The sequence below is a fragment of the Ursus americanus genome, chromosome 15, assembly GCF_024610735.1.
Source record: "Ursus americanus isolate L20-20 chromosome 15, mUrsAme1.1.p, whole genome shotgun sequence".
NCBI lineage: Eukaryota > Metazoa > Chordata > Mammalia > Carnivora > Ursidae > Ursus > Ursus americanus.
Window position 1 is genome coordinate 5,622,322 of NC_142141.1, and position 26,493 is coordinate 5,648,814.

Genomic DNA, 26,493 nt, shown 5'->3' on the forward strand with positions numbered 1-26,493 from the left:
TTGTACACTTTTCTACATGCATATTGTGTTACATGATAGAGAAGAAAGCTGACAATGGAACCCTGGGGTTCTCAGCATATGGAGACAGGCAGGAAAGGAGCCAGAAAAGAAGCCAAGGAGGAGCAGCCAGGGAGGCAGGAGGAAAACCAGAAGTTGGTGAAGCCAGGAGGCATGAGCAGGTCAGAGAGGCAGGGAGAGACCACCTGTGCCAAAGTGAGAGGCCAGGTAAGAGGACGAGGCTGGGCTCTGGATCTGGCAGCATGGGGCTGAAGGGAGAGCTTGTAGGCTGAGTCCGGTGAACAGTGGGGACAGCTTGGGAGCGGCCAGATTTCAGTGCATGAGGCAGGAACTGGATAAAATCGGTGTGAGGAGGTGCGTGAGCACCGGCTACCCCACGTGTCACTGCTGCAGCTGGGAACAACTGTCTTCAACGTCCCTGGTGGTGAACTTAACCCAGGAGAGGATGAAACTGAAGGACTAAAATGCTGGCAGAGATACTGGTCAAGATCAAGTCCTGCCGGACTGGGTCATTGCTAATTGCATTGGCAACTGGTAAAGACCAAATTTTGAACCTCCTCAGTATCCATTTTTTCCTGTACATGTTACAGAGCCTAAGGAACATACGTTGTTTTTGGTTCACCTTCAAGAGGAAGCCTTGTTTATAGTCCCTAAAAATTACAAGCTGGTAGCTATACCATTGTTTGAATTGTATGACAGTGCACCAGGCCACGGGCCCATCATATCTTGTCTCCTTCAACTTCTGAACAGGTTCAGTTTTATAAACAGCTGAATTCTGTGCTGTGGAGAAATGAGCACACAGCCATACACAGTGTAGAATAAACATGGTAGGAAAGTCTTTTGGGGTTTATCTCTTTCCCACTCCCTAAATTGATACCCACTTTCTACTGTTTGAATAGTAGAGTTAATGTGGAGAACCACTCTATCTGTGGCCATGTATACATTCACACATACACACATATGTGTAAATGGTGTAAACAAATATATAATTTACTACTGTTTCTACTCATACTTTGTACATTAAAGAAAGTGGACTTCTTTCTTTTTGTATTTTCTTTTAAATTTCACATTAAACTTTTTAAATTAAAAAAAAAAACCATATACTGGGATGAGCTAAAGAGGACTGGGACGAGCCGAAGAGGGAGGTGGAGAGGGTGGCAAAGATATTTTTGAGAAAATTTTGCTCTGAAGAAGGGCAGGGAAATGAGAAAGTAGCTGGTGGAGGAGATTGCCAAGGGCATTAAAAGAAGAAAATATTTAGTTATTTGAGAAAAAGCATGAGCCAGAGGGATGGAGGGAGAGAGAATCTCAAGCAGACTCCACGCTTAGCACAGAGCCCAACGTGGGACTCCATCACATGACCCCAAGATCATGACCTGAGCCAAGATCAAAAGTTGGAAGCTTGACAAAATGAGCCACACAAGCGCCCCTAGGGCCATTTTTTTTTTTTTTTAATGGAAACCAGACCTCTTTTGTGTGCTCATGGGAATGACTTTGTGGAGAGGGAGAAAGTGAGGCTGGAGAAAGGGACACATGATAGGAGGAGCAATGTCTCCAAAGAGGCAGGAGGTTACAGGAGCAGATCTCCTTCAGCCATGGGCACAGGAGGGCTCACAGCAGGGCAGGGGTATTGGGGCTTAAGAAGGAAAGATGTGGATGTCAGGTCTGTGGGCCACTGAGCCCATGCTTTTCCAACCGAAGAAGACTGGACCAGGGGAGACAGACGTCCCCTGGACACTGTCTGGTCCTGGATGTGACCTCAGTTTCCTTCTGCAATGTGAGGACCTTCACCCCTATCTCCTAGGTCCGTGGGAAAGGTTAATGGTAGATCTGTGGAATAACAATGTTCTTGGCATTGTGCCTGGCACAGAGTAGGCCTTCGGGAGCCTGGGAAATGACAGTCCTTCAGGCCACTCTGCTGGGCAAATGCCTTACTATCAGGGCAGGGAGTTGGGTGCTGGCCTGGACCGTTTGGAGAGAATACACTAACTGCAAAAACCAGTTACCCTGTACTGCTCCCCACTGAGGCTCTGGATGAAGCCACCTGCAGCCATTCCTCCCTGTGTGATATGGGGTGCTCACAGGTCCCATGCTGAGGTACCTCCCCCCCCGGGTCCTGGGCCCAACACCCTCCCCTGTCATGACCAGTTATCAGCTGGGTGACTTTGGGCAAGTCCCTGCCTCTTTCTGGGCTTCAATTTCCTCACTTGAAGCATGGGGTGGTGCAGTTGACCTCCAGGCCCTGCGTCTGGATCCATAAGTTTAAGTCTTTGTAAAACACTTTGTTCATAATGTTCATAAATAACAAACACCAACTCTAGCACTACCAACTGACAGGTAACCTTGGCCAAGTTATCCGTCCATGCAGGATCTGCAAATGGGGATGATGCTATCTCCTGCCTCAAGTGTTCTAGTGAGGACTGGAAAACGTCACGCAGGTAAAGTTCCTGGCATAGTGCCTGGCGCATAGTAGGTAACTAAATTAACGAAGGGGCTCAAGGCTTTCAGAAAGGGTAAATGACTCCCCTACAAGGCCTATGTAGAGCTGTTTCTGGTTGTATGGCATCCAGTCCCCCTTCTTCAGGTCCCAGCACCCAGCTTTTCTTCTCAGAGAACTGCCCCACACCCACTCCCAATTCCACTGATTACCTTGAGGAGGAGGCCTTAACTTGGCCAGTCACTCTATCCCATCCTCCTGGTAATGGAGAGCAATGAGGCTGAACCTTGAACTTTAGCTAGACCTTGTAGGAAAGCTACATCCTGCTAGATTTGTTAATCTGGTAGGACGAGGGACATGGAGATGGAGCTGCTAGTGGCCTCCCCCCGCCTCCAAAAGGGAGCCCAGCTGAAGATAATGCTAATAAAGATGGCAGCAGGGCAAGAAATAAAGGCAGGCTGATATTTCAGGGGCTGTTCACTGAACTCCTGCATCAAGCCAACCTTACAGGCAACTGTTCCCTTGAATTTTCAGTCACATGAGACATTTTTTTACCCTTGCTTAAGCAAGACTGAACTGGTTTTTGCCACTTAAAAGATTTCTGACAACATAGCCTGCAATGCCATGGCCTTGGACTGGGGTTGCTTATTTGGTCTGACCAGCCTTCCACCACTGGGCAGAGGAAGGACAAAGGGGCTATATGACAGTGACCACTACTGAGTTGTCTATAAGAGGGAAAGAGGGGCCTCAGGACATGGGGCCTGAACTCCAGAGCTCCAGGAAAGAGCTTCTCAGAGGAGCCAAGGAGAGGAGGGGCAAACCTGGCCATACCTGCCTCTCCTGGGTCCAGGAACTACTAAATTCGACAAAATCATATGCCTGGGCTCAGCCCTTTCTCTTTGGCCCAAAGGGGCACCGAGAAAAATCACAGGTTCTCAAGATGGACCACTCCGGGATCCAGCAAGGCCATCGTGGTCTGTGCCCCAGAGGATGGCAAACCCCAGCAGCCACAGCACAGCCTTGTGGGAGAGTGTGCACTGCAATGTGGTTTGCTTGGGGGCTTGGGGGGAACTGGTGGCGCCCCAGTCCATCAGCACAGAAGCTGCTGGGGAACAAGAAACCAGACAGATCTGCAGCAGCACAGACTAATCTAAGAATGGGACAAGTGAAAAAAGAACGGGTAAGATTCTTTGCACAGTCCCATCTTTCTATGCATGTAAAACTCTACATATTTAAAAAAATATACTAAACACCAGAGTGGTGCCTATCTGGGCAGGGGAAGGGGTGGGGTGAATGCGAATTTAGAGTGGGTTTGGGAATGAAGCAGAAAAGTCAAACAGGAGGGGCTTTTGTTGTCCTGGGATGACCCCATGCCTTGAACTGACATGTCTGAAGAACTCAGCTCAGCACCTAGCAGGGAGGAGAGACAGGCACCAGTGCAAAGGGGACTGTTGTGGTCACAAGCCTGGCTACACTCTGGGATCACCTGAAGAGCCTTAAGAGATCTAGATGCCTGGGGGGCCACTCCCTGAAGCTCTGATTGAATTGGTCTGGGTGCAGCCACAGCTGAGAACCACTGAACTAATGACAGACGGATGCCATCTGGGTTCTAATCCTGCCTCTGCCACTCACAAGCTTGGTGGTTTTAGGCAAGTCACTTCCCTTCTCTGAGTCCTGAATTCTTTATCTAAAGGGGCTAAAACCCCCTGTCTTAAGGAGAGAATGAGCAGGTCACAAGAGAAGGCACACCAGACACAGGGGTCTGCTGCTGGACCCCCTTGAAGGAGGAGGCTGGGCTAGGAACATAATTCCATCAACTGAAAGAAATACATGAGGCCTATGAACCTTCTTTTGGAGACTTTAGCTCAAGTTCCAGGGCAAATAAAGGGTCCCCCTGTCCCACAAGATGGGGGATGTTTCCCAGATGAGGGGTGCCAGATAAAATCCAAGATGCCCAGTAACATTCGAATTTCAGAAAAGCAAATGTCTCCAATAAGTATGTCCCCAGTATTGTATGGGACATACTTGTACTAAAATTCTTATTTTTCTGAAATTCACATGTAACGAGGTGTCCTGTATTTTTATTTGTTCAATTTGACAAGCTTACTCGGGTGACACGTGAGCTTGTTGGTTTTCAATCTTTATCTAGTGGCGTCTGAGAGAGGTGAAGGAGGGGTGAGGGGTCTCTATTCTGGAGTTTTCTATTCTGGAGATTCACAGCTGACAATCTCTAAAGGAACTATGTCACCTCCTTTTTCCTTGTGAGGAAAAGGAGATCAGAGGGCTCTGGATTGCACAAGCACTGGCTGCCTTGCATTCATCCACTGGGTACCTTAGACACACCATTAGAAAGCCCAGTTCTAAGAACTGGGAGGGGGAGATCCAATTTAGGGTGGGATTTCTGTGGTTCTCATGTTGCTAGCAACAGTAGGATATCTGTTGCCTGAACTCAAGCCATAAAAAATCATAAAAGCTTAGCTTTCTTATTTTTATTATACTTTTTTTTTTTCCTGACCATGAGTTGTTAGTAACTTTGGTGGTAGTGGTGACAATGGTGGGGATCACCCATAATCCCTTTACCCAGATGTACCCAATGGCAATTTACTCTTCCCCTGGGAAGGAAACATTAAGCTTTGATCACCTGCCAGAAACTTCCCCATCATCTCATATAACCTTCGGGAAGAAAAATAGCTTTATTGCCCTTTCTCGTTGTAAAAGCACTATAAGCTCATCACACTTTTTTTTTTTAATAGCTCATAGAGGTATGAAGAAGTGAAATTCACTTAGAATCCTATCACTCAGAAATGGAATTCCTTCGAATCTCACTTGTAAACAGGGGCTTCCTGTCAACCAGCACATCTCCAGCACTACCTGAAGATAAGGAAACGGGGTCACGTCTACCAGTTGCACCAGTGTTCCAGGGGGCTCGCTCCCTTTCCTCCAGGGGGCTTGGGGTGTTGAAGAGGGCTCAATAAAAGTTTGCTAAGTGAACAGATGAACGGGGGAAGAGTCCATGACTCCTTACAGGTTTATTCAGATTCATTAAGTCATCAAAGGCTGCTTTCAGTTTGTATTTTCAAAAAACCCGAACCCACTTGTGCAGATTACGGGGTGGATATGATTTCTTGGCGGTTACCCCAACACATGGGCTATATGAGGGAGCAGGTGAATGAGGTGTGATTGTTTCCCTGCTCTGAATAGAGAGCTCCAAAAAAGAGCGACAGGAGATCTAGGAGGCTTTAGAAACCTACACCTCCTGGAGGTGAAATGCAGAACCGTCTATGAAAAGGAGTGTGGGGGAACATGGTTAAAATGCCCAAGTAAGGCCCCAGCTTGCAGGGTGGGTAGCTTATTCATGGTCTGGTCTGCCTAAGCCTGGAATTCAGACATGTGCTTAGCCCCACATGCAAATGGGCAGAGATTCTGATTTCTTAGCTGTCATCGAGTACCTTCTATGTGCCAGGCCCTGCGCTGTGTCCCTTTCATATACCCTCTCAGGTGACTTAATGCCAGGAGGTATTATTACCGCGAACCCATTTTACAGATGAAGAAACTGAGGCATATAGAGGTTTAGTCACCTGGCTAACCCCACAGAGCTGCCACGTCGAGAGCCAGGTATAGAACAGAAGTCTGTGTGACTCCCAACCTTCTAGTCTTAACCACTTAGAAGTTCTGCCTTCCTTCTTCTGGGGAAGGAGAACACAGCCAGGAGGCATGCATTTTCCCTCCTTGCCCAATGGTGGTGTGGGTGGTAGTGGCAAGAGAGGAGCCCGGGCCAGAGTTTTTCCTTCAAGGTGCAAGGCAGAAAAACCAGAAACAGCCCAGACATTCAGATACACCAACGATGGTACATCTATATCGTGGACTACTACTCGGCAGTTAAAAAGGAACAAACCGCTGAGTCACACGGCCACAACATGGAGGAATCTCAAAAAGGATGTGCTGCGCTAAAGCCACCAGACGGAAATGCATATATACTGTATGTTTCCATTTACGTGAAGTTCAAGAACAGGTGCAGCGAACCTCTGGTGAAAAATCAGAACACGGGCTGCCTCCAAGAAAGACGGGAACTTTCTTCGGTTACGGCAGGTGTATAAATCCGTCCAAACTCAAACTTAAAACACGGAAACTTTAGATCTGTGTATTTACTGCAGGTAAATGACAGGTAGGCCTGTGTCCAGATCCCCCGAGAAACCTGTTCTCCCTTTCCTTCCTCGGAAATCAAGGCTGGGCTGGCTCACATGTGACCTGTGAGTTCAAGAGCTAAGGTCACAAATACAAAGCAGGTCAGTGGTTGCTAGGGGCTGGAGGTAGGGGAGCATGGGGAGTGACAGCTTAATGGGTATGGGTTTCCCTTTGGGGTGATGAAAATGTTTTCGAACTAGAGGTGACTGTTGCCACCTGAAGGCCACTGAACCGTACATTTAAAATGGTTACTTTGGGGCGCCTGGGTGGCACAGCGGTTAAGCGTCTGCCTTCGGCTCAGGGCGTGATCCCCGGCGCTATGGATCGAGCCCCACATCAGGCTCCTCCGCTATGAGCCTGCTTCTTCCTCTCCCACTTCCCCTGCTTGTGTTCCCTCTCTTGCTGGCTGTCTCTATCTCTGTCAAATAAATAAATAAAATCTTTAATAAAATAAAATGGTTATTTTGACGTTATGTGAATTTTCAATCATTTTAAAAAGTAATAAAAGGAAAAAAGGTCTCAAGACAAGGGCTTCTGCCCACATGGATTCTCCCCACCAGGATTTTAGCATTAGTGACTGCCTCCTCTGTTAGAGCCAAGCTGGCCAGGCTTGTCTGCCTGCGTCCCCAGCAGACCTTGAGCCCCTTAACGGTGGCCACCATAGATACTCGAGGACTGGGGCATCAATTTGATTGTGGAGTAAAGATGTGTGAGTGACTGAATGAATGAGCATACGAATAAGCACCTGTGTGAATGAATACACGAATGAGTGAGCAAACACATGCATTAATGAGTGAATGAGTGAGCAAATGAATAAGAGAGTGAAGGAGGGGCGCCTGGGTGGCTCAGTTGTTAGGTGTCTGCCTTCGGCTCAGGGCGTGATCCCGGTGTTCTGGGATCGAGTCCCACATCAGGCTCCTCCGCTAGGAGCCTGCTTCTTCCTCTCCCGCTCCCCCTGCTTGTGTTCCCTCTCTCACTGGCTGTCTCTATCTCTGTCAAATAAATAAATAAAATCTTAAAAAAAAAAAAAAGAGAGTGAAGGAATTAGCGAAGGAATGGACAAAAGGCTGACGGAGCAAGTACCTGATGTATGAATGAACCTGGGCCATGGCCTGGACTCTGGACCCAACCCTTGTGGCTTCCAGTCCTGGCTTTGCAACACAAGTTATTTAACCTCTCTGTGCCTCAGTTTTCTCACCTGTAAAATGAGTTTGGCCAGTTGTGATTTTTAAAAAAATGAGTTAAAATGCGTAAACTGCTTAGAACAAGGCTGGGCAAAGTGAGTCCTTTGTGTTTGCCAGTATTAAAGAACCACGCACCCACGCGCACAGAGAACCCGGGCCTGGTCCGACCTACCGAGGAGCTGCACCTCATCGGTGATGCCATAGACGTCGATGAGCGCCCAGAGCGGGCCGCCCACGGCCACGCCGCAGTGGAAGAGCACGGGCTCGCCGTCGTTGACGCTGTAGAACACGCGGCCGTGGCGGTCCGCCCAGTAGGCCAGCACGGTGTCGCGCAGCGCCAGGTTCTCGGGCAGCGCCTTGGCCCAGTAGCCAGGCCGCGTGACAAGGTCGGGACAGGCGTACTTGGGGATGTCCTGGGCGCTCATGAGCGACGGGTCGTGCGCCGTGAAGCCGAAGCGGAGCGCGCCGCTCCAGCCCGGGCGCACGGCCACCAGGCGCAGCCGCACCTGCTCGTACAGCCGGATGGGCCGCTGCGTGAACGTGACGCCGTTGCAGAAGCTGTTGCGTCGAGTGGCCCGGCGCGAGTGGCCATCCAGCCGCACGTTCTTGCCTTTGGCCTGTGCGTGGAAGCGCGGCGCTTCGCCCAGGACTGGGCGCCGCTCGGGGCCGGGGCCGCAGCACGGCCGGGTGGCCAGAAGGCGAGCCGGGGGACTCGGGTCTGCGGGGAGAGAGAGGCAGGAGGGTGAGGGCGCCTCAGAACTCCGCGAACACATGAGTTTTTTAACAGTCATTCCCATTTTAAATTCCATCTTAATTAGACCCGTAATCAACTTTGTGAAGGTTCCAGCTCCCGCCAGCCTGCCCTAAGGCTATCATGACAAAGTCACTGTATTCTGTGACTTCCTCTCCCGTTTACCTATAGAAAATGAAAGCATTCTTTATAAGCAAGGTGGGCTTTTCTAGAACATGCACCTTTGAGGATTCATTTCTAAGGGAATTTCGCCCCAAAGGGCCTGGAGAATCTTGGGAGGGTCTCTTTGCAAAGGAGCTGGCCGCTGGCCACAAACTCTGGTGGCTGAGTATTGAGGTAGGGGCTTCATCATTGCCACCTATCCTCCTCCATCCCAGGGGCAGGTCCTGGCTCTGGCAGCCTGGGAGATGGCAGGGTGGGTAATTACTGCACGAGTCTCTGCTGCTCACTCACAACAGCAGCTGAGCACAATTTTCGTGGCAAGTGCTTATAAATCGTAGGCAACCCCCCGCTCCTGGCCCACAATGCTCTGTAGTCAGGGCAGAAGAATAGCCACGCCAGGGACCGAGAGGCCACTGCAGGGACCACTCCTCCCACACCCGGCCATGGGGTTCACTGTGCTCTGGGCACATTGCTGGGCTTCCATTAATACTGAGACTAAGGGGAGCGAGGACAGGGGAAAATGAAGAGAGATGTGATGATGAGGAAGGCAAGCCATGGCTCCCCCCAAGCCTGTGGAGGAGGATCCCCCAGTTAGGAGGTGGAAAGCCATGCTAGGAAGCTGGAGGCCCCTCTCCAAACAGAAGCCAGTGGTCCGCAGAAGACAAAATACAAGGACTGAAGCTAAGGTCCTGCATAAGGAAAAAAAAAATCTTAAGGGACTTTAATCATTCATTCATTTAACAAATGTTTAGTGAGGACTTAGCGTGCGCCAGGCACCATGCTAGGCTCTGGAAATACAGTAGTCACCAAGAGGGATAAGGTTCCCCCTCTGACGGAGTGGACATTCTGGGGCGGGGGGCAAAGTCAGACAACAAGTAAAACATGCTCTACCTGGTGGGACAGAAAAATGCAGTCAGGAAGTGGGGAAGAGAGAAGTACTAGGATTTTCACAGAGGGCTTCTTTAAGTGGTGACTTTTGAGCAGAGGTGAAGGGAGTGAGCCATGAGGGTAGCTGGGGGAAGAACGTTCCAGGCAGAGGTAACGACAAGTGCAAAACCGAGGTGGGAACGAATGGCTGAGAAACAGCAAGGAAGCCAGCTGGGATGGTGTGAGCAGGTGTGGGAGTTGGAAGCAAATGCGAGCAGGGCTGGAGCGGTGAGCGGCGGTGGGTGGGGAGGAGATGCCATGGTTGCTGCTTTCGTTTTCTTGAGCCAATTTACCCTGAGTGAGAGGGACCTTATTGGAGGTTTCGAGCAGAGAAATGGTGAGACTGCTCAGGCTGCTGTGTGGAGAGGGGACTGCTGGCAGGAGGGTGGGGGAGGAAGCTGAGGGCTGGGACAAGGCCGCTGGATTATTCCAGGCACAGATGATGATCACTGAGATTGGGAGGCGGGGAGGTACCTGTGAAGGTGGTGAGAAGGGGTCAGATTCTGGATTGAAGGTAGTAGAGATTTGGAGAATTGAGGTTTTAATGAGAGAAGAAACATTCTGTATACTTGCTTTAGGTGGTTAAAATATAGTCCGTAAATATAGTCCGTAAATATAGTCCGTAAATATAGTCCGTAAATAAGACAAATAATGGACACTTGACAGGGCAGCAGAGAAGTGGTGAGGAGGGATAGGGAGATACTAGGGCTGGATCCGGGAGGGCAGGGGCTTTTCCGTGTCATCTTCGATCCCCCCACGCTCAGCAAAGGCCAGAAACTCACCAAGCACCCTATAAATGCCAGCTGCTGCCTCTATTATCTCAGAGCTAGAGCAGACCTCAGAAATCCTCTCTGATCAGCCCCTTTCACAGGAGGAGAAATGGGCCCAAAGAGGGAGAGGGGCCTGCCAAGTTCAAGGTCAGTAGGGGTCTGGGCAGGCCACCTCTGAGGCAGGAGGCAGAATGGCAGAGGTTAGCTCCACCCAAGGAGGATAGGAGAGCATTCTTTTGCTTATAAGCCAGGTTGAGCTAGGTTTCTGACATTTGCAACCCAAACTGCCTTGATTGATAGGAACCTTGTACGGGGCAGGAGGGAGAGGGAGCCACAGAGGGCTTTCAGCAGAGCGGGCCAGCTCTGTCTGCTAGGGAGGGGCCCCCCCAGGCAGCGAGGAGGGTGGACCGAGAGCCAGACTGCAGGCCATCTCCAGAACTACAAGGATAAGAGCAAGGGCCCACTGGAGAGCTGTTTTGGAGGACACGAATCAAACAAGTCGGAGAAATACAACCCAGGTGTGAACCATCAGGAGAGGCCGCCCAGGGACCACGGAGCCCACGTTCTCCAGGCACGCTGTAGTCTTATGCGAGCCACCCAGCTTCTCTGGGCTGCAGCTTCCTCCGGGGTCCACAGGCTGAAGTCTCCCCAAGGTCCCCACAGCTGGCAAACTCTCCAGGTTACATTAAATATGACCACAGATCAAAAGCCCTTCTGAGCACCAAAGCCCACAAGCCACGGTTCTGTGATTTTTTTTTCCTCTCCCCTGACATCACTGCTGTGTTTCCCATCCTTCTCTCTCAATTGGAGAATGTCTTTACCAAACCGCTTGGGAATCCTAAGTAGATGTTCTTTCAGAGTGACCTGGCGGTTGACATGAACGCTGGCTGGGGAGTCACACTGCTTCGTTCCTACAGGGGGAAGTTCCCTGTAAAACCAGCTATATGTTAGGACAAAATACAGCCAAGTGACCTGTGAAGTTTACATACGTGTTGAATCTTGATTATATGATCCAACTTCCTTCAGGGAGTGAGGGATAAACACTCTCTCTACCGCCTCAGAGGCCAGTGCCCTGACGTGAGGTAAAAAGACCAGCGTGAAAGTGTCTAAGAGGGTGTGTTATTAAATTATACAAATTGAAAATGCTTGTGATGAAAGAACAATGGTAAGCAGTCTCCAAATTGTACACCACCATCTGCTTTTAGCTCAGTGAAAGCGGCTTCCACAAGAAACAGAAACATGAGTGTGGGCCCCAAGGGCCCTGCAGAACACCCTAGTTCGGAGAGGTCAACAGAAAACCTCACGTTTAAACAACACAGCCACATTATAGAAAGCTCGGCAAGGAGGAGAAAAATCCCTCCTTTCTCCCTGCCTTCACACCCTGACTCACGTGGCATTTTGCGTGGTCTCTGCCCGGCCCTCATCCACGTGGGAGCCACTGGCTGTGCCTGCCTGTGTGCTATGCCTCCTGCCGGATGTCTTCGGGGACACGGGGGTGTAGCTACTTCCAAAATCTTCACCTGCAGGATTTTCTAGGCGGGAAACAAAGCTCCAGGCAGCAGGGACACTTCCCCTCGGCTGCGAGAAGCAGTGTTGAGATGTAAGCCCAGAGATGTCTGATCCCAAACCAGCATTCTCTCCTCCGGTCCCAGCTTGCTTCCCTAAGCAGTGCGGGAGTACTGAGTACTAAATAGTCCTGAGCCCCTTTTCCAACTTCGCGGCAGTCAGAACCCACATCCAGTTTTGCTTCCTGCCTTTTCGTTTTCTAACTCAACATTACATAAAAAGCATTCTCCCCACATGGCTTCTGAACACTCACAGTGCTTAGGTTTCATGACTGCAGAATATTCCATCGAGGGCCAGAATGTCCCCCACCATTCCCCTCCTGGGGATCACTTCAGCTGTTCCCCCAAATGGCCGAGTCTGTGGGCACAGAGGTTCCTAGCTGCTGGCACCAGCACCAGATTCCAATAGGCGCGCTGTCACTGGTGAGAAAATTCTGCCAGGAAGAGGCCCCAGGCCCCCTTCCTTCCACGGAAGGCTGAGCACCCTCTGGTCTTGTGAGGGTGCCGCCTACGGCCAGTGAGCCCCCTCCTCTTCTGGCCAGGAATCCGACCCGGGGACTCTAAGGACAAGGCAGGGCGGAGGGGGTCTTGTGAGGTGGGAGCCCAGGAGACCTCTGCAGTTGCCCATCCCATGCGTAGGAGGGAGCAGGAGACATTCCTGGCCCAACCTCACAGTTGACCAAAGGCTGCTCCAGCCCCGCCAAGACCAGAGGGGAGGGTCTTTCCAGCGTTTCGTCAAGGAAGCAATGCCTGGACTCTAAACGTAGGGACAGAGATTGGGGGGGGGGGTGCGCACTGAGTGGCTGTGGACAGTTAGGGAGGACGGGACTCTATTCTAAGTAAATGTTGCCACTGCCCAGCCTTGGACAATCCTTCAGTAAGACATAAGAGCAGCTCGAGTGGTGGCTATGTGGTTTTCCCACATCAGTGCTTTGGAACGCCCCTCACGGGCTCTGGGTTCGAGCCTGTGCTTTGCTGCTCATTTCCCCGGGGGCCTGGGGCAGTCATGTCAACTCCCAGCACTGCAGTTTTTCATCTGGAATGGTACGTGACCTTAGGCCCCTGTCTCGGGCAGCTGAGAGGCTGGGAGAACATAGAGACATCCGGGCAGAAATCCTGGCACACAGTAGATGGTCACTAAACGTTTATTTCCTTCCCTGAGGGAACAGCAGATGCAACTCCTGGGTGAGCCCTTCACCTCCATCTCTCCCAGAGTTTCATTTCCTCAATCTCGGTGTGAGAGGCAGTTAAAAAGAACACAGGCGGGGGGGCACCTGGGTGGCACAGCGGTTAAGCGTCTGCCTTCGGCTCAGGGCATGATCCCAGTGTTCTGGGATCGAGCCCCACGTCAGGCTCCTCCGCTCTGAGCCTGCTTCTTCCTCTCCCACTCCCCCTGCTTGTGTTCCCTCTCGCTGGCTGTTTCTCTCTCTGTCGAATAAATAAATAAAATCTTAAAAAAAAAAAAAAACACAGGCTGGGAGTCAGATCTGTTTAAATTCTGTTTTGTCATTTCAGAGCTGTGTGATATTAAGTTCCATGCTTAAGTTCTCTGGGTCTCCCCACTGGGACCTACAAAACTGGTGGGTGTTCTCACCACCCCGCAAGACCGCTGTGAGGAGTTTTGAATTTGCGAGGTGAATCCATCCGATATGACGCATGGCATGCAGTAGGTGCTCACTAAACACGAGGTCTCCCATTTGCCACCTTCCTTCCTCTGACAAGAAAAGGTTTCTGACATCCTTTGACATCAGAGATATCTACTTGTAGGTCTGGGGAAATACATCTGGACATGTTTCTCCATGAAGGGCTGGTGACCTTGGCCAGGAAAGGCCTCTTGAAAACCCTGGGGTCGCCTTCCCTTAGTGTCCGAGGATGGAAGCCCATTTTTAAGCCATCCCAGCAGTGCCCCATATGTGCCTCGCTCATTGCCCCAGCCCAGCCTCTCCATTGATCTAAAAAGAGCCTGAGCAAATGGCATTTACGGCCAAGAGGATGGCAGGAAGTAACACTCCAGCTTCGCCGGCCGCCGAGATGACAGCTTCCAGCGTGCTGGCACTCGGCAGATGGCATTCTGGCTGAAATTTTCAGCACATTCCGCTCCACAGGGAAAGGGAACCGCCAGCCGGGAGAACGGTCTATTCTGTACCCTCCTTTCACACGCAGCCTTTTACTGAGCCCCTGTTACGGTCCAGTGCGTGCCTCTGTTTATTCGATTTAGTCTTTGGAACCACCCTGCAGGGTAGGTTTTACCACCTTTCGTTTCCACAGGGGGAAACCAAGCCCGCAAAGCTGGGCGGTAGCAGCAGAGGGCCAGGCCTGGGCCCTTCTTCCCATACCCCACCTCTCCTCCAAGGCAGCTCCCTGTAACCCCTGGGAGCAGGGGTCGTGGCCCTTGTTAAGGGTGATGAAAGCTGTATAGGCGTCTCTCCCCCGAAAAATACCCACACTCTGTGCATACAATTTCAGGGGCTTCCTGGACTCACGTGACCTCTAACCTCAGTACACTTCTGGTGAGAAGTCGCTGGTTCAAGTGACATTTGCCCGGGTCCACAATTCAAATCAATGCTGTTGGCAGTAGGAAGCAACATGGAGTGTGTGTGTGTGTGTGTGTGTGTGTGTGTGTGAGAGAGAGAGAGAGAGAGAGAGAGAGAGAGAGCACGTCCTTCAGAGAGGAAACTGCAGGGCTGGTATTGGCAAGGACTCCCCCCACACAAAGCAGGACAAGGGTATCGGTCTTCTCTGGCAACAGGAAGTACCTTTGCCATTGGTGGGTTTGAAAGTGGGCTAGAAAAAAAATAACCAACCTCCCCTCCCCTCTGCCAAATGGGGCAGTGACAGGCACCCAGGAGACAGACGCCAGCGTAATGGGACTTTGTTCTCTGTTTCAGAGGCCTCGTAGGCCAGCACCCAAGATGGAAAGGGGCCAGCCCACGTTGGAAACTGCCACCCAGCTCCTCCCCTCCCTTTTTCTTTGCAAACAAAACCCGGTCACCCCAGTGCAGCCGGGAAGGCCCCACACTCCTGTCAACAGCTACGAGGAGGCTGGGGAGGGAGGCCGGAGGTCACGCGACACTGCTTGTTGGGAGCAAAGCCCACTCCTTCCACGCCTAAGTGGCAGCCCTCTTTGCTCAAGTGGGCTCAGATGCGCCAAGTTCCCAGGGGGTGAGGTCATCCCAACGCCCCCTTGAAGTGTGCTCAGCGGAGTCAAGATTTCCTAGCCCATTCTGACTCTCCGCTGGGCCCCTTTGCTGAGGTCTGTTCCTGATAAACTGCCCAGGAAACTCCAAGCCCCAAAAAATTCCCAGGTGCCAGCTGCCACGGTTAGGGCCCGCTGCTCTAGTGGGGCAGGGTGGGGGGAAATGTGCCCTCGTTCTTTCTCAAGTACCTCACTTCCTCCTTCATCTAACATTTAGGGAGCATGCACTCCATGTCAGGGCCTGCACTGGCTGGTGACAAGCCACACACAGTCCCTGCCCTGTGAGCTGAGACCGGAAGGGGGACGGACACCAACACCAGCACAGCGCAGGGTGGGCGGTGGGGAGGGCCGGGGCCATGGGGACACTTCTCAGAGCAGCTGCTCTACAGGACTGAGGCAGAAGTAGCTGAAGGATGATAGGGAGGGAGAAGTGTGTTTGATGCAGAGGGAATAGTACAGACAAAGGCCTGGAGGTGAGAATGAGTGGAATGCACTTAAGGAACTAGGAGTGTAGGGCAGAAGGGAGAGGGGAAGCTGGAGCCGGAGTCCGGGGCTGCATGATGAAGGGTCTTAAAGGCCATGCAGAGGGGGTTAAGTTCCTCAGGAAGGCTCTGGGGACACAGAAGTGTTTGGAGCAGGGAGGAAGCCCGGAGGATCCACCCTCCAAAGAATGAGAGTCAAGCCCAGTTTCTTCCCGTAGAAACTGTCCCTCTCTCTCTTCTCAGCCTATCAAAATGACCCAGCATAGTGGGAGGAAGAAAACCAGTTCAGGTTTTGAATGTGGCTTCCAACTGCTGGTCAGTCCTGCCCCTCGGCACCTGCTTGTCCTCCAGGCAGCCCCTAGCAGCTGCCTGGTGATAAGCTGGCCGAGTCTGCCAGCTTTCTCCTTCTCTTCGCCTTCAGGGCAGCCTCTCCCCTGGCCTGGGTGGGGCCCAGCAGCCTGACTGCTCGCTAACCTGCAGGGCTCCATCCTGACTTTTTGTAACAATCGATCCACTGGTCCTACTTCTCGGGGCCAAAGCAACGCTGGAGGAGGGAGCTCTCCTTGAACTACGCTGTTCTGGCTCCTGGAGCCGAGGCAATGTTCTTCGCAAGCCCCACTGCTGGGCAACATTTGCTGGCTGCGAGGGGCAGGGAGCCCGCCTCTGTGGCACACCACATGCGCGCCATGTGCCTGCCATGCGGCCCGTTCGCCCCTCACCACCCGCCGCCAGGTGGCTTCCAGATGATGAAACTGAGGCCCCTCTCTGCACGCCCCTACAGAGGCCACCCAGCTTGTGAGGGCAGCGTCTGCTTTCAAATCTGGTCCTGCACCTCTCCTGTTTTATGCCTCACTCCCCCCCAGGGTGTCTCGCTTGCCTCCTGACCTGCCAGAAAAAACTTAGACTATGTCCAAGTAGCTTAAGCCACCTTCTGGGGCAGAGGTGGAGGGACTCCCTGGCTCGGTCCGGGGAGAGGTGGGGGGGGGGTGGATGTCATCAATCAGCTTGTTTTGCGCTGCTCAAAGGCCACAGTTTGGCAGAACTTGAGATGAACAATAAGCAGCATCTAAAAAAGGAAAGTGGGTGACGGATTACAGTGGGGCAGGGATGGAGGCCCCGGGGCCTCATGTCCCAAAGGCCCGGAAAAGGAATGGGGAGTGGGGCTCGGTCCGAGAGACTGAGCCTCCAGGGGGCGATGCAGAGACTACAACTGGCCCTCTGCTCACCAGACCTCCTGTGGTCCTCCTGGGGGAGGTGACTGCTACCAGACCCACCGCCAGTGAGGCAGGGAGGCTCCGAGAGGTGGGGGGAGCGGCCAGAGGCCACACAGCCAGGAAGTGGTGGAGTTACACTGGAACCCAGACCAGCCTGGTTCACAAGGCTAGGGAGAAGAGGCTCTGGCCGCTTCAGGCGAAGTGTGGAAGTCATCCCTGCACGGAAGGATCAGAGCACGGTGACCAGCACACAGTAGGTCCTCAACTAATGTTTCCTTCCCTGCCATGGTTGGCTCTGAGGCCTGCAAAGAAGTGACTCTCAAGGGTGCCTCTCCCACCCTGCTTCCTTCTCTGAAGACCCAGCTTTCTCGTTTCCCTTCAGCTCCTCCATCACGCTGCCCGTCCTCCAAATGAGTGAGGTTTGAGGATGCTCCGGGAAGCCTGCACGGTTCCGGTAAACCGCTGGGTCAGGACTGGACTCCGACGTGAGTCCAAAATCCATGCTCTTGACCATTCTTCAGAATGGTTTCTCTAGCCAACCAGCGGGTATTTTAGTGATCTCCCCCAGGGACCTGAGAGGAACAGGACTATCGGTCCTCCCCATCCCCCACCCCAGCCCATCCATTTCAGGAACACGGATTCCTTGTCTTCAAGGGGACTTACGGAGTCCTCGTCTTGTGTTGGGCTCAGATTTCTCATGGAGTTCCCTATTTATACCTCACTGCCTCCCTGTAAAGGAGGTCCCATCGTTATCCCCATTTTAAAGATGAGGAAGTGGAGGCTCAGAGAGGGACATGACTTGCCCGGGGGGACCCAGCTTAGGTACAGTAGAACTATTTGAACTCAAGACTGCCTCCCAAACCAGCGCTCTTTCCACGACCAAAGACCTCATCTGTAATTGCTATGTGAACTGGTACAACGCTCTGGTCCCCAGTGTCTCCATCTGCCAAATAGGATCTAGGTTCCGAGCACTCTGGTCCTAGGAACAGAGCCCCTGGGGGACTTGTCTGCAGGGATGAGGGTCTGGGCCATCCTCAGAGTCAGGGAAATTCCGCTGTCCCATCTCCTGACCTTCAATTGCCCCGAACCTTGAGGGGAGGGGAAGCTCTTCTGTGGAGTGGAAAGTTACCAAGCAGACCCAGCTTGCGAGACACAGGGTATGCGTGTGCCCACCCATCTCTTAAATCCATCATCTGTAGGGGAAAAAGAAAAGAAAACACGTGCCAAGGGATAGAATTGTAGTATAAACAATGTGTAATGTTGAGGATATAAACAGAACACACTTGTGAATAGCTGTGCCAATACTGCCCCAGACACCCCCACCCCACCCATTTCCCCAAATGGCTTACTCATAAAAGCACTTTCTCCCTGCTGCCCAGAGGTGAGGCAAGAGGCCAGGGACTCTCAGTAATAAGAATGAAGAGAGAAAAAGGGGCAAGGGTGAGCTGGGACTGATGTCCAAGGACGACTGTCCCGGACCCCGGTGAGGGCAGGTGCTTGCGTCTTTCTGTGCCTCAGTGCCTGAGCTGTCAAATGGGCCGAAGGCCTTTGGTTGGAACCTGCAAACTGGCAGGAGGATGTTATAAATGAAAGATTGTCAAGGGGCCTGTGGGTGTTAAGCAGATGAACGCCGGAGAGCACCCCCCGTAAGACCCCAGGGTCAAAAGGCACCTTAATGAGCAATTCATCCCGGATCCATCTGACACTCACTCAGTTGCTGCTTCGATGTCCATGTCAAGCCCCAGCTGGGCTAAACACCAGTGCCACTTCGGCAAAGGGCACTTCCTCCTCATTGCCCTCATTCCACCTGCAGACTGCTTCCACAGTTAGAAAGTTCTTCCTTTGACTGAGCTGCAATCTGCCTCCGCATGACGTCCCTGCACTGGTCATGTCTGTGTTTGGTCCATGGTGCCCTTCCCCATCAGGTCTGCTCTCTGACCTCAGGGATCTGCAGAGAGCTCTCAGGCCATATTGCTAGGGATTCTCCCCTCCCCTGGGGATGACCTGGCCCTCACTTTGCTGTCTAGAAAGCCCCCAGGACATCAGCTATCCCCTGACCTGCTTTGAAAGGGAGTTGGAGAGTTACACATCAGACTTCAGGGAACATCAGCTGGGGTCCCCTCAGTGAGCCCACAGGCCACCTGGAGACCGTCTCCACCCTGCCACGCCTAAAGGCAGGACGTGAGTCAAACACCTAAGGAGTATGTGAGCCACCAAAACCGAATCTGCCAGGAAGCTTGCAGATTTCTGCTTAACACCACGAAGGCTTCGAGTGCACGTGTGAGACAGTTCCCACCTGACCTCCCACCCTGACTTGGCAATCATCCTTGCCAGACCGACATCCTCACCTTCTAGCAGCAATCATGTTGGACTACCCGAGCTGTGTGCCCTTGGGCAAGTTACTTTCCCTCTCTGTGCCTCTCTCTGTTCTCTCAACAGTCGTAAGGGGGTAAAAACAGTAGCTGTATCTCCTGAGGCTTGTCCTGAGGGTCAAGTGTAGGGACCGACTCAGAATAGCGTCTGGCACAGACCGGTGGCGTGATACAAGTTAGTGGCCGTTCTTCTGTGTCTGTCTCCCTCCGGAGCACAGGGCTCAGCGCGGAGCAGGGGCTTGCTTCCCCAGTGAATACGTAATCGTAACAGGCACCCCGGGTGAGCACTTACTATCTGTCAGACGCTCTGCATGCCTGCGAAGTAACATCATTATCCACTTTCTGCAGAAGAGAGAATGGGAGCATTGAGAGGTCAAGTTGCTTGTTGGGCTCCTAAGGGGCAGGACCAAGACCCACGCAGGAAGGGCTGCAGCCTGTGCTGTTAGCAGCCCTGCCGAGAATGACGGCACAGCAGGGAGACAGGATGCATGGGTGGGTGCTGCCTGGTGCTCTGGGCAGGCAAGGCCCGTGAGCAGGTGGGCACAGGGGAGAGGCTGTGGGTGCACCATGACACCTGCAAATGGCAGGTAGCAGGGGCCAACCGCAGGCCAGCGTTTACTGGGCAGCAACATCAGGAGCCTGAGCCCTAGAGAGGCAGCAGGAAGGGGTACAGAGTTCAAGTTCGCTCTTCTCCAGGGCAGGATTCCCGGAGGCCACCTCTACCTTTTGAGTTATAGTCTACAGGCCTGGGGTGAGGTCGGGAGGAGTGAGGGGTGAACCTTTTCCAGGGGCCGCTTCGTTCTGGCTGCTGTGGACGGAAGTAACTCATCTTCCCAGGACAGAGAAGGTGGGAAGAGGCAGGTGCAGGCAGGACATGCTGAGAGGGGTGGGGCTCAGGAGGGGGACAAGGGGCAGCAGCCCTCATGCCCCTTGGCGATGGAGGAGAAGGAGCTTTGGAGCTGGGCGGGCCGGGGGTCAGATTCCACTCTGCCACTTCCTGGCTGCCTAGCTCAGGGCACGTCTCCTTTCCCCTCGGAGCTCAGTTTCCTTATCTGCGGAATGGGAGACTACTTCTGGAAGGCTGATCCTGACAGTTAAAGAGGACAAGCTAGATACAGGGCCTGGTATGCGGGAGCATGCGGAAGCTCTGAGCGCTCTGCCCTCTGCGGCAGCCCAGGTGAGCGCTCACTACCTACAGGCCTGCACCCAGGCCTCCTTCCTTCTCCCTCCCCGCTTGAAGCGCACACCTGGCTTCTGGGCTTCTATTTTAAGCCCTCATAGAGCACCGAGAAGTACAGAAAGCCCTTTGGTCCAAAAGAGGGCAGAGCTGACTCTTCTTGTCCGTAGGGAAGATTAAACAGTTCTCACAGCCAAGCCCAGTGAAAATGCTAGGCCCCTGCTGGCAACTTCCGCACATCATCCCGGCAGGGAGCGCGGCAGCTAAGAAATCTAAGCCTCCTGACTGTGGGCTGGCCTGCAAGAAACCATCCCCTCCTCTGCCATGGCCTCTGCCCACCACTCTAACCCCACGGACCACCCCCGCTTGCACTGGGAGCCCCAGAATGCCACAGCTCCCCACATATGCCCTGCTCTCCCTCTGCTCAGGCCTCTGCACATGTAGCCCGTCTGTCTTGAACAGCTTTTCTCATTCCCTTCTCTTGACTAATTTATCTGCTTTCTGGTCTCACCAGACAGCACCTCCTCCAGGAAGCCTTCCTGCATCCTGCTCTGGGCTCTCATGGCTCCCAGCGCCCCCCCTGCCCCACTTCCGGTAACTGCCCTGTCCTTGTTGGTCTTTCCCACTAGACCTTGAGTCCCTAAACCCAGGCTGTGACCCCGGCTCAGCACAGAGCCCAGCCTGAAGGTCTGGTGAAGAAATGGAAATGGCAAAATGCAACCTGCCAAGAAGAGTCTTCTCATCAGAAATCTGTGTCCCAGACAAAGCTGGAGAAGCCTTGGGAATTGCGGGTATCAGTACACTTGAAAGGGATGCCTCCCAATCCAGCCCTGGATTCAAGGCTCACGATCACCTGGGACCGGGCTTTCGAGGCAGGAAGTGAAGGGCACCTGTCATTCGTCCCCATCCGGGGACCCCAGGGGCAGACTCAAGTCCTCTCTTTCCACAGTGGCAACAATAACCATGACTGTGAAAGGCCCAGGCATTGTGCTAAGATTACCTGCCCTATTCCATTTCATTCTTGCCACCCCAACCACCAGGGAGCTCCCCTTATCGTCCCCACTTCACCGTGAGGAAACTGAGGCACACAGAGGGAAGTACCTTGCCCAGGGTCACTCTACTGAGCAATGGCTCAGCTGAGATTTGAAGCCCAGCAACTGGACTCCAGGATCTGTATTCTGACCCAAACAGCAGACCGCTCGCTGCTGTGGACCAGTGAGTGGTCTCACTACAACTCTTCACCCCTGGGGCCCAGAGAGCCCAACACACTCACGTGCACGCACAACTGAAACAAAGTCTACGTAGCAAAAAGTCTCCTTACTACCTCAACACACTTGATAATTTTTTAATTCTATTCTATGTCATTAAAGATTTTTTTTAAAAGCTGGTCACGCATGACCCACAGTAGACAGACCAGTTGGTCTGGTGGCCAGGCCTTGTTTGGGGCCCTGGGCCCCCACCCCCCCTCCCTGAGGCACAGGGCAGCAGCACCTTGTTCCCTCCAGGCATATAACCAGCTGTGTGTCCATTCTATCCGTGCATCTCATCCCTCTTCCACTAGAGGCCAGCTCCACGGGGGCTTCCAGTGGCTTCCATCCCATTCACAGCTGAACCCCCAGGGTCTGGCACATGACAGGTGCCCCAAAGATGTCAGTTAAATGAATGAAGGTACACACTCAGGAAAATGCAGGGCAGGACAGACCTCGGAGTCACTCGAGCCTGGGCACAGATGTTGCCTGCCTGGAAAACGGGGCTAAATATAGCCCCTCTAAATGATGGTTACAAGGATTTAAAATAAATAATGTAGGTAAAGCCCCTGACTCAGAACTTGGCACAGACCAAGGTCAGCATACTGCCCTCACTCAAAGTTCCAGGATGCCTGACTACTGAACTAACACTAAAAAGGGCCATTGACTTGGTCAAGCATGGACCAACTTAATGATTAAACCCAACTGCCAGTTTGAATTCAGTCTCTTCTCCAACCAGAACTGTGGGTGAGCCCCAGAGGCGCGCTGAGGGAAGGGTTGCAATGCCCTCGTGAGAGAAGAAGGGGCAAGAGCCCCACCGCCCTGGAATTCCATCCTCCCCCGGCCCCACTTGTTTACACTTTTATTTTTTTTCCTTACAAACCCCAGATTAAGGGAAAGGGAGTCCAGAGAAATGGACTGTGTGGTATTAGGAATAAGACAGACCACGGTCTTCTAAACCCATTTTTGCCACTGCCTACCTGTGTGAATTGAGTCAAGTATTTTAACCTCTCTGTGCCTCATTCTCCTCCTCCGTAAAACGGAGAAGAATGGCACCGTACTTTGCAGAATTGAACTGCAACTAGAAAGAGAATAGTAGGAGCTTGGCAAAGGTGAGTTTCCACGCTGGCTCCTGGACACTTCTGTTTATAGGGCATTCGTCTGAAGTTGCTGATGTCCTTTGTGCAGACTTCCAAGGGGCTTCCCAATTCAATCATAAAGGACCCTCCCTTTCTTTGACATGTCATTGTTGCACATGATACCATGACATATTTACTTGGGGCACCCAACACATGTTATCTGAACCACGGACTGGGAGGATACTGCCTGTTGGAGGAAGAACGGAGAACTTTGGAGCTCAATCAACCTGGATTCCAATCCTGGTTCTACCAACTGGATGAGCCATATGAGCTGGGATGAGTCATTTTCTCTCTCTGAGCCTTGGTTTCCTTATCTGTAAATGGAGATGATGCTCCTTACCTTTGCAGGGCTGTTGCGAGCATTCAATTCATTCATTCATTCAACAAATATTTACTGAACATCTGTGTACTAGTCACTGCCCCAGGTGCTGAATATACAGCCGTGAATAAAAAGACAAAGTCCTCCCCGGAGGGACAGGTGATTAAACAGCTAACTACACATACCATGGTGTATGTGTGATCATGCTAAGAAAAAACACCAAGTGGGGGAGAGCAAGTGGGGCATGCCAGGGGGCAGGGGTGATGGCGGCATCCGCACTGGAGCAGGGAGCTAAAGGAAGCAAGGGGGAAACCATGTGGAGGTCTGGGGGAAGAATGTTCCAGGCAGAAGGATCAGCAAGTGCAGGAGCCTTAAGGAGAAGCATGCTTGGCATGTAAATGAAGCCACATATGCAGGAAGCCTGGCATGGAATCCAGGTGCTCAGCAAATGCCAGCTCTCTATTTCAAGTCCCATAGAAGGAACCCCACGCATGTGTCCTTTTCCTGAGAACGAAAGCACAAGGATTTCTACAGGGCAAGGCTGAGCCAAGTGCTCTCTCAGCCTAAGATGCAGGCAACATGTGAGCTCTACCCCTGGTTTCGGAGCCCCTGCCAGCCACTAGGCTCTGGGTTGGGCAACCTGGGATACAAGATCTTCATGACACGGTTTCTGTCCTCAGGCAGCCCCGAGGCAAGTTGTGGAGAGTGGTGACGACAACGCAATGTGGTCAGATGAACAAACAGAGCCTTAAGAAGGTGTCTAGGTAGCATAGCGAAAGGTGGGATTGGTGCGGGTGGTCAAGGAAGGCTTCCTGGAGGAGGTGACAACTAAGCTGAATTTTAAGAACCGGACTAGACAAGGAAGGATATATCGAGTGTGGGGAGAATGATGTGCTAGTCACAGAGTTGTAAAAAACGGCATAGCGTGTGTGAGAAACTAATTATACACCGGTTGGAAACAATAAAAGGCCCTTCCTAGTCTCAGCACAGCAACCTGATGTGTCTCAGGAATTCCAGCTCTGTCCCCTTCCTCAAACTCAGGGCAAGCTTCGGCCCCAGTGGAGAGTTTAAATTTTTCACACTTAGCTACTGCAGTGGGTAACAACCTTAACCCCCGGCTCCTAGCCCAGGTGGCCCAGTCCACAGAGCCAGAGCCCCGTGGGATGGAGCATATATAAAGCTCCAGCTATTTTTAGCCTCCCTGGCTGTGTCTGTCCCTTCACCACCCTAAGGCTGACCCACAGGTGGCAGGATGGCTTTTTTTTTTTTTTTTACTAGAACAGCATAAATATTTTTAATTAAGAAATCCTACAAAGGGGCCCAGGCTGCCACCAGGTGTCTGTGGCTGGGAGAGTATCTGCTGCCATATTCGCCAACAGCCCTAGACACTTCTAGACCAGGTGGGTGGGTCCTTCCATCCCCATCCAGCCAATATCCCTGCTAATAGGAGGTGGAGGCCACCGGCCGGTAAATGGACCCGGGTTCAAATCCCACCTCTGCCTCTGACTACCTGATGACCCTCTGCTGGGGTCACCTGTCTGAGAATATGGGGGTTTTCAATGCAGTGGCCCTAAAGCTGCCCAGAAGCTTATCAAGCAGGAGCTGGCTCCTCTTCCACAGGCCAGGCTTGGGAACCCCGGGCACAGCATCATCCATTTTAATCCCCTCCAGAGGAAAAAACAATGATTTTTTTGTTATAAAGCCTACAAGTGGGGGCTATATGGGAGTGTCAGAGCACAGACCAGTGATCTGTCTCTCTCCTAAAACCTCACACTAGACGTGCACGGCAGTGGACTCGCTTCCCTGCTGAGCTGGGCCTTTGTACTTTAAAAATACACACATCTCTCACTTTCTGCCTAAAAGATGCTACCAATGCCTAGCCTTAAGCCAAAATAAAGACTTTTTCTAAAGACTTGGGATGTGGGCGACGGCTGGGCAGGCAGACAGGGGGCCCAACCCAGACTGACCCTCTATTAGCAGTATGACCTTGGGTGAGTCATTTCTCCTCCTCTGAGCCTCAATTTCTTTATTTGTAAAATTGGGATAAACATCTTTACAAGGAAGCGCTGCTTTTGCATTCCGCCCTAGCCCTGGGGTATGCAAAGTGCCCGACACAGAGCCCCCAACACAGTGATCAGTGATCGGTTACCAAAATCACCAGGTATTCTCTAGTAAGTCCGCCTCTGCCCCCTCATTCCCACCTTCCCACCTCACCCCCATCCCCTTACTCTGGCCCCGGAAATTCTAGGGTGATGTTAACTAGGGGGCGATGCGCTCTGCAGCGGTGACTCCGAGGGACTAGAGAGCCCCCAATTGAGCGGACACCAGAGGGGGGCGCAGCCGGGGTGCGCGTGGGAACATGGCCAAACCAAGGCAGCATGTGCCGCGGGGGCGCTGGCGGCTGGAAATTGGGGTACCCCTGCAAGCGCCCCCCACTTTCAGCAGCTGCAGTCTCGGCACAACGGGTGGTTCTGGCCGTCGGAAGCCCTGGGGAGCCCGACTCCAGTCACCCCCCAGGGCGCCCCGGGCTCCCTCCTCAGCGCCCTCGGGCTGAAACAAAGGCGAGGGGGCGAGCGGCATCGCCCCAGAGGCCCCTTCGCGCATCTGGCCAAGCAGGGAGAAGGAGGACTGGGGTCCCCAAGGTAACCAGGACGCGGTACCCGTCCTCCCGGAGCGCAAAGCCCAGCCAAGGGGCGCGCGCGGAGCCGGGGTCCAGGAGGCACCGATGACTCCAGCCGGCTGCGCGCCGAGGGCTCCAAAGGGGTGGGGTGGCTCTCCGGAAGTCACCCAGCGGGTCCCCTGGGGAGAGGAGAACCCCAGCGCCCGCCTCCCGGGCAGGGCTCCCCGGCGTACCTGGCAGGGTCCTGTGCACGGTGTTGCCCATCGCTGGGTCGGGGCGCGGCGTTGGCGGCGGCGCGCTCGGGGTGCACGGAGGCTAATAACGCGGTGGGCCGCGGACCCGGGCCAGGGTCGGGCTCCGGGGCATCGCGGCTGCACGGGCGAGCCGGCGGGCGGCAGCTGGGGCGGGCGCCTGGAGGGAGGCGGTGGCAGCGGGAGGAGGAGGAGGCGGAGCCAACGGGCCTGAGCCCGCCGGCTCTGCCTCCGCCTCCCGCCGCCTCCAACCGTGCAGGGAGAGGCGGGGCGGCGGCCGCCGCATCTTTTGAAAGTTTGGACCGGGCGGCGGGAGCAGAACCGCCGAGCCTCCCGCTCTTGGCGCTCCCGCGCCAGGGGCAGGAAGACGCGCCGGCAGTTGGGTGCCTTCGGGGTGCCAGGTCTTTCACTCATTTCTCCCAGCACTTCGATAAGGCGTGGTGTGTGCCGGGCCCTCTTCCAGGCGCTGGGCCACCG

General features: G+C 53.1%; 1 protein-coding gene and 1 pseudogene across 1 annotated transcript in view; one reads left to right on the forward strand and one right to left on the reverse strand.

Annotated features, from left to right (window-relative positions):
• The window catches only part of NEURL1B (neuralized E3 ubiquitin protein ligase 1B), a 38,761-nt gene extending 12,553 nt beyond the window's left edge, over nucleotides 1-26,208 (reverse strand). The window contains exons 1-2 of the mRNA XM_045792114.2: nucleotides 25,999-26,208; nucleotides 7,997-8,542 (exon numbers count right to left, since the gene is read on the reverse strand). Coding sequence (XP_045648070.1) covers nucleotides 7,997-8,542; nucleotides 25,999-26,029 — 577 coding nt within the window. The 5' untranslated portion in view covers nucleotides 26,030-26,208. The remainder of the gene's footprint in view (nucleotides 1-7,996; nucleotides 8,543-25,998) is intronic.
• LOC123788608 (cleavage and polyadenylation specificity factor subunit 5 pseudogene) lies at nucleotides 55-790 on the forward strand (annotated as a pseudogene).
• Nucleotides 26,209-26,493: the final 285 nt, after the last annotated feature.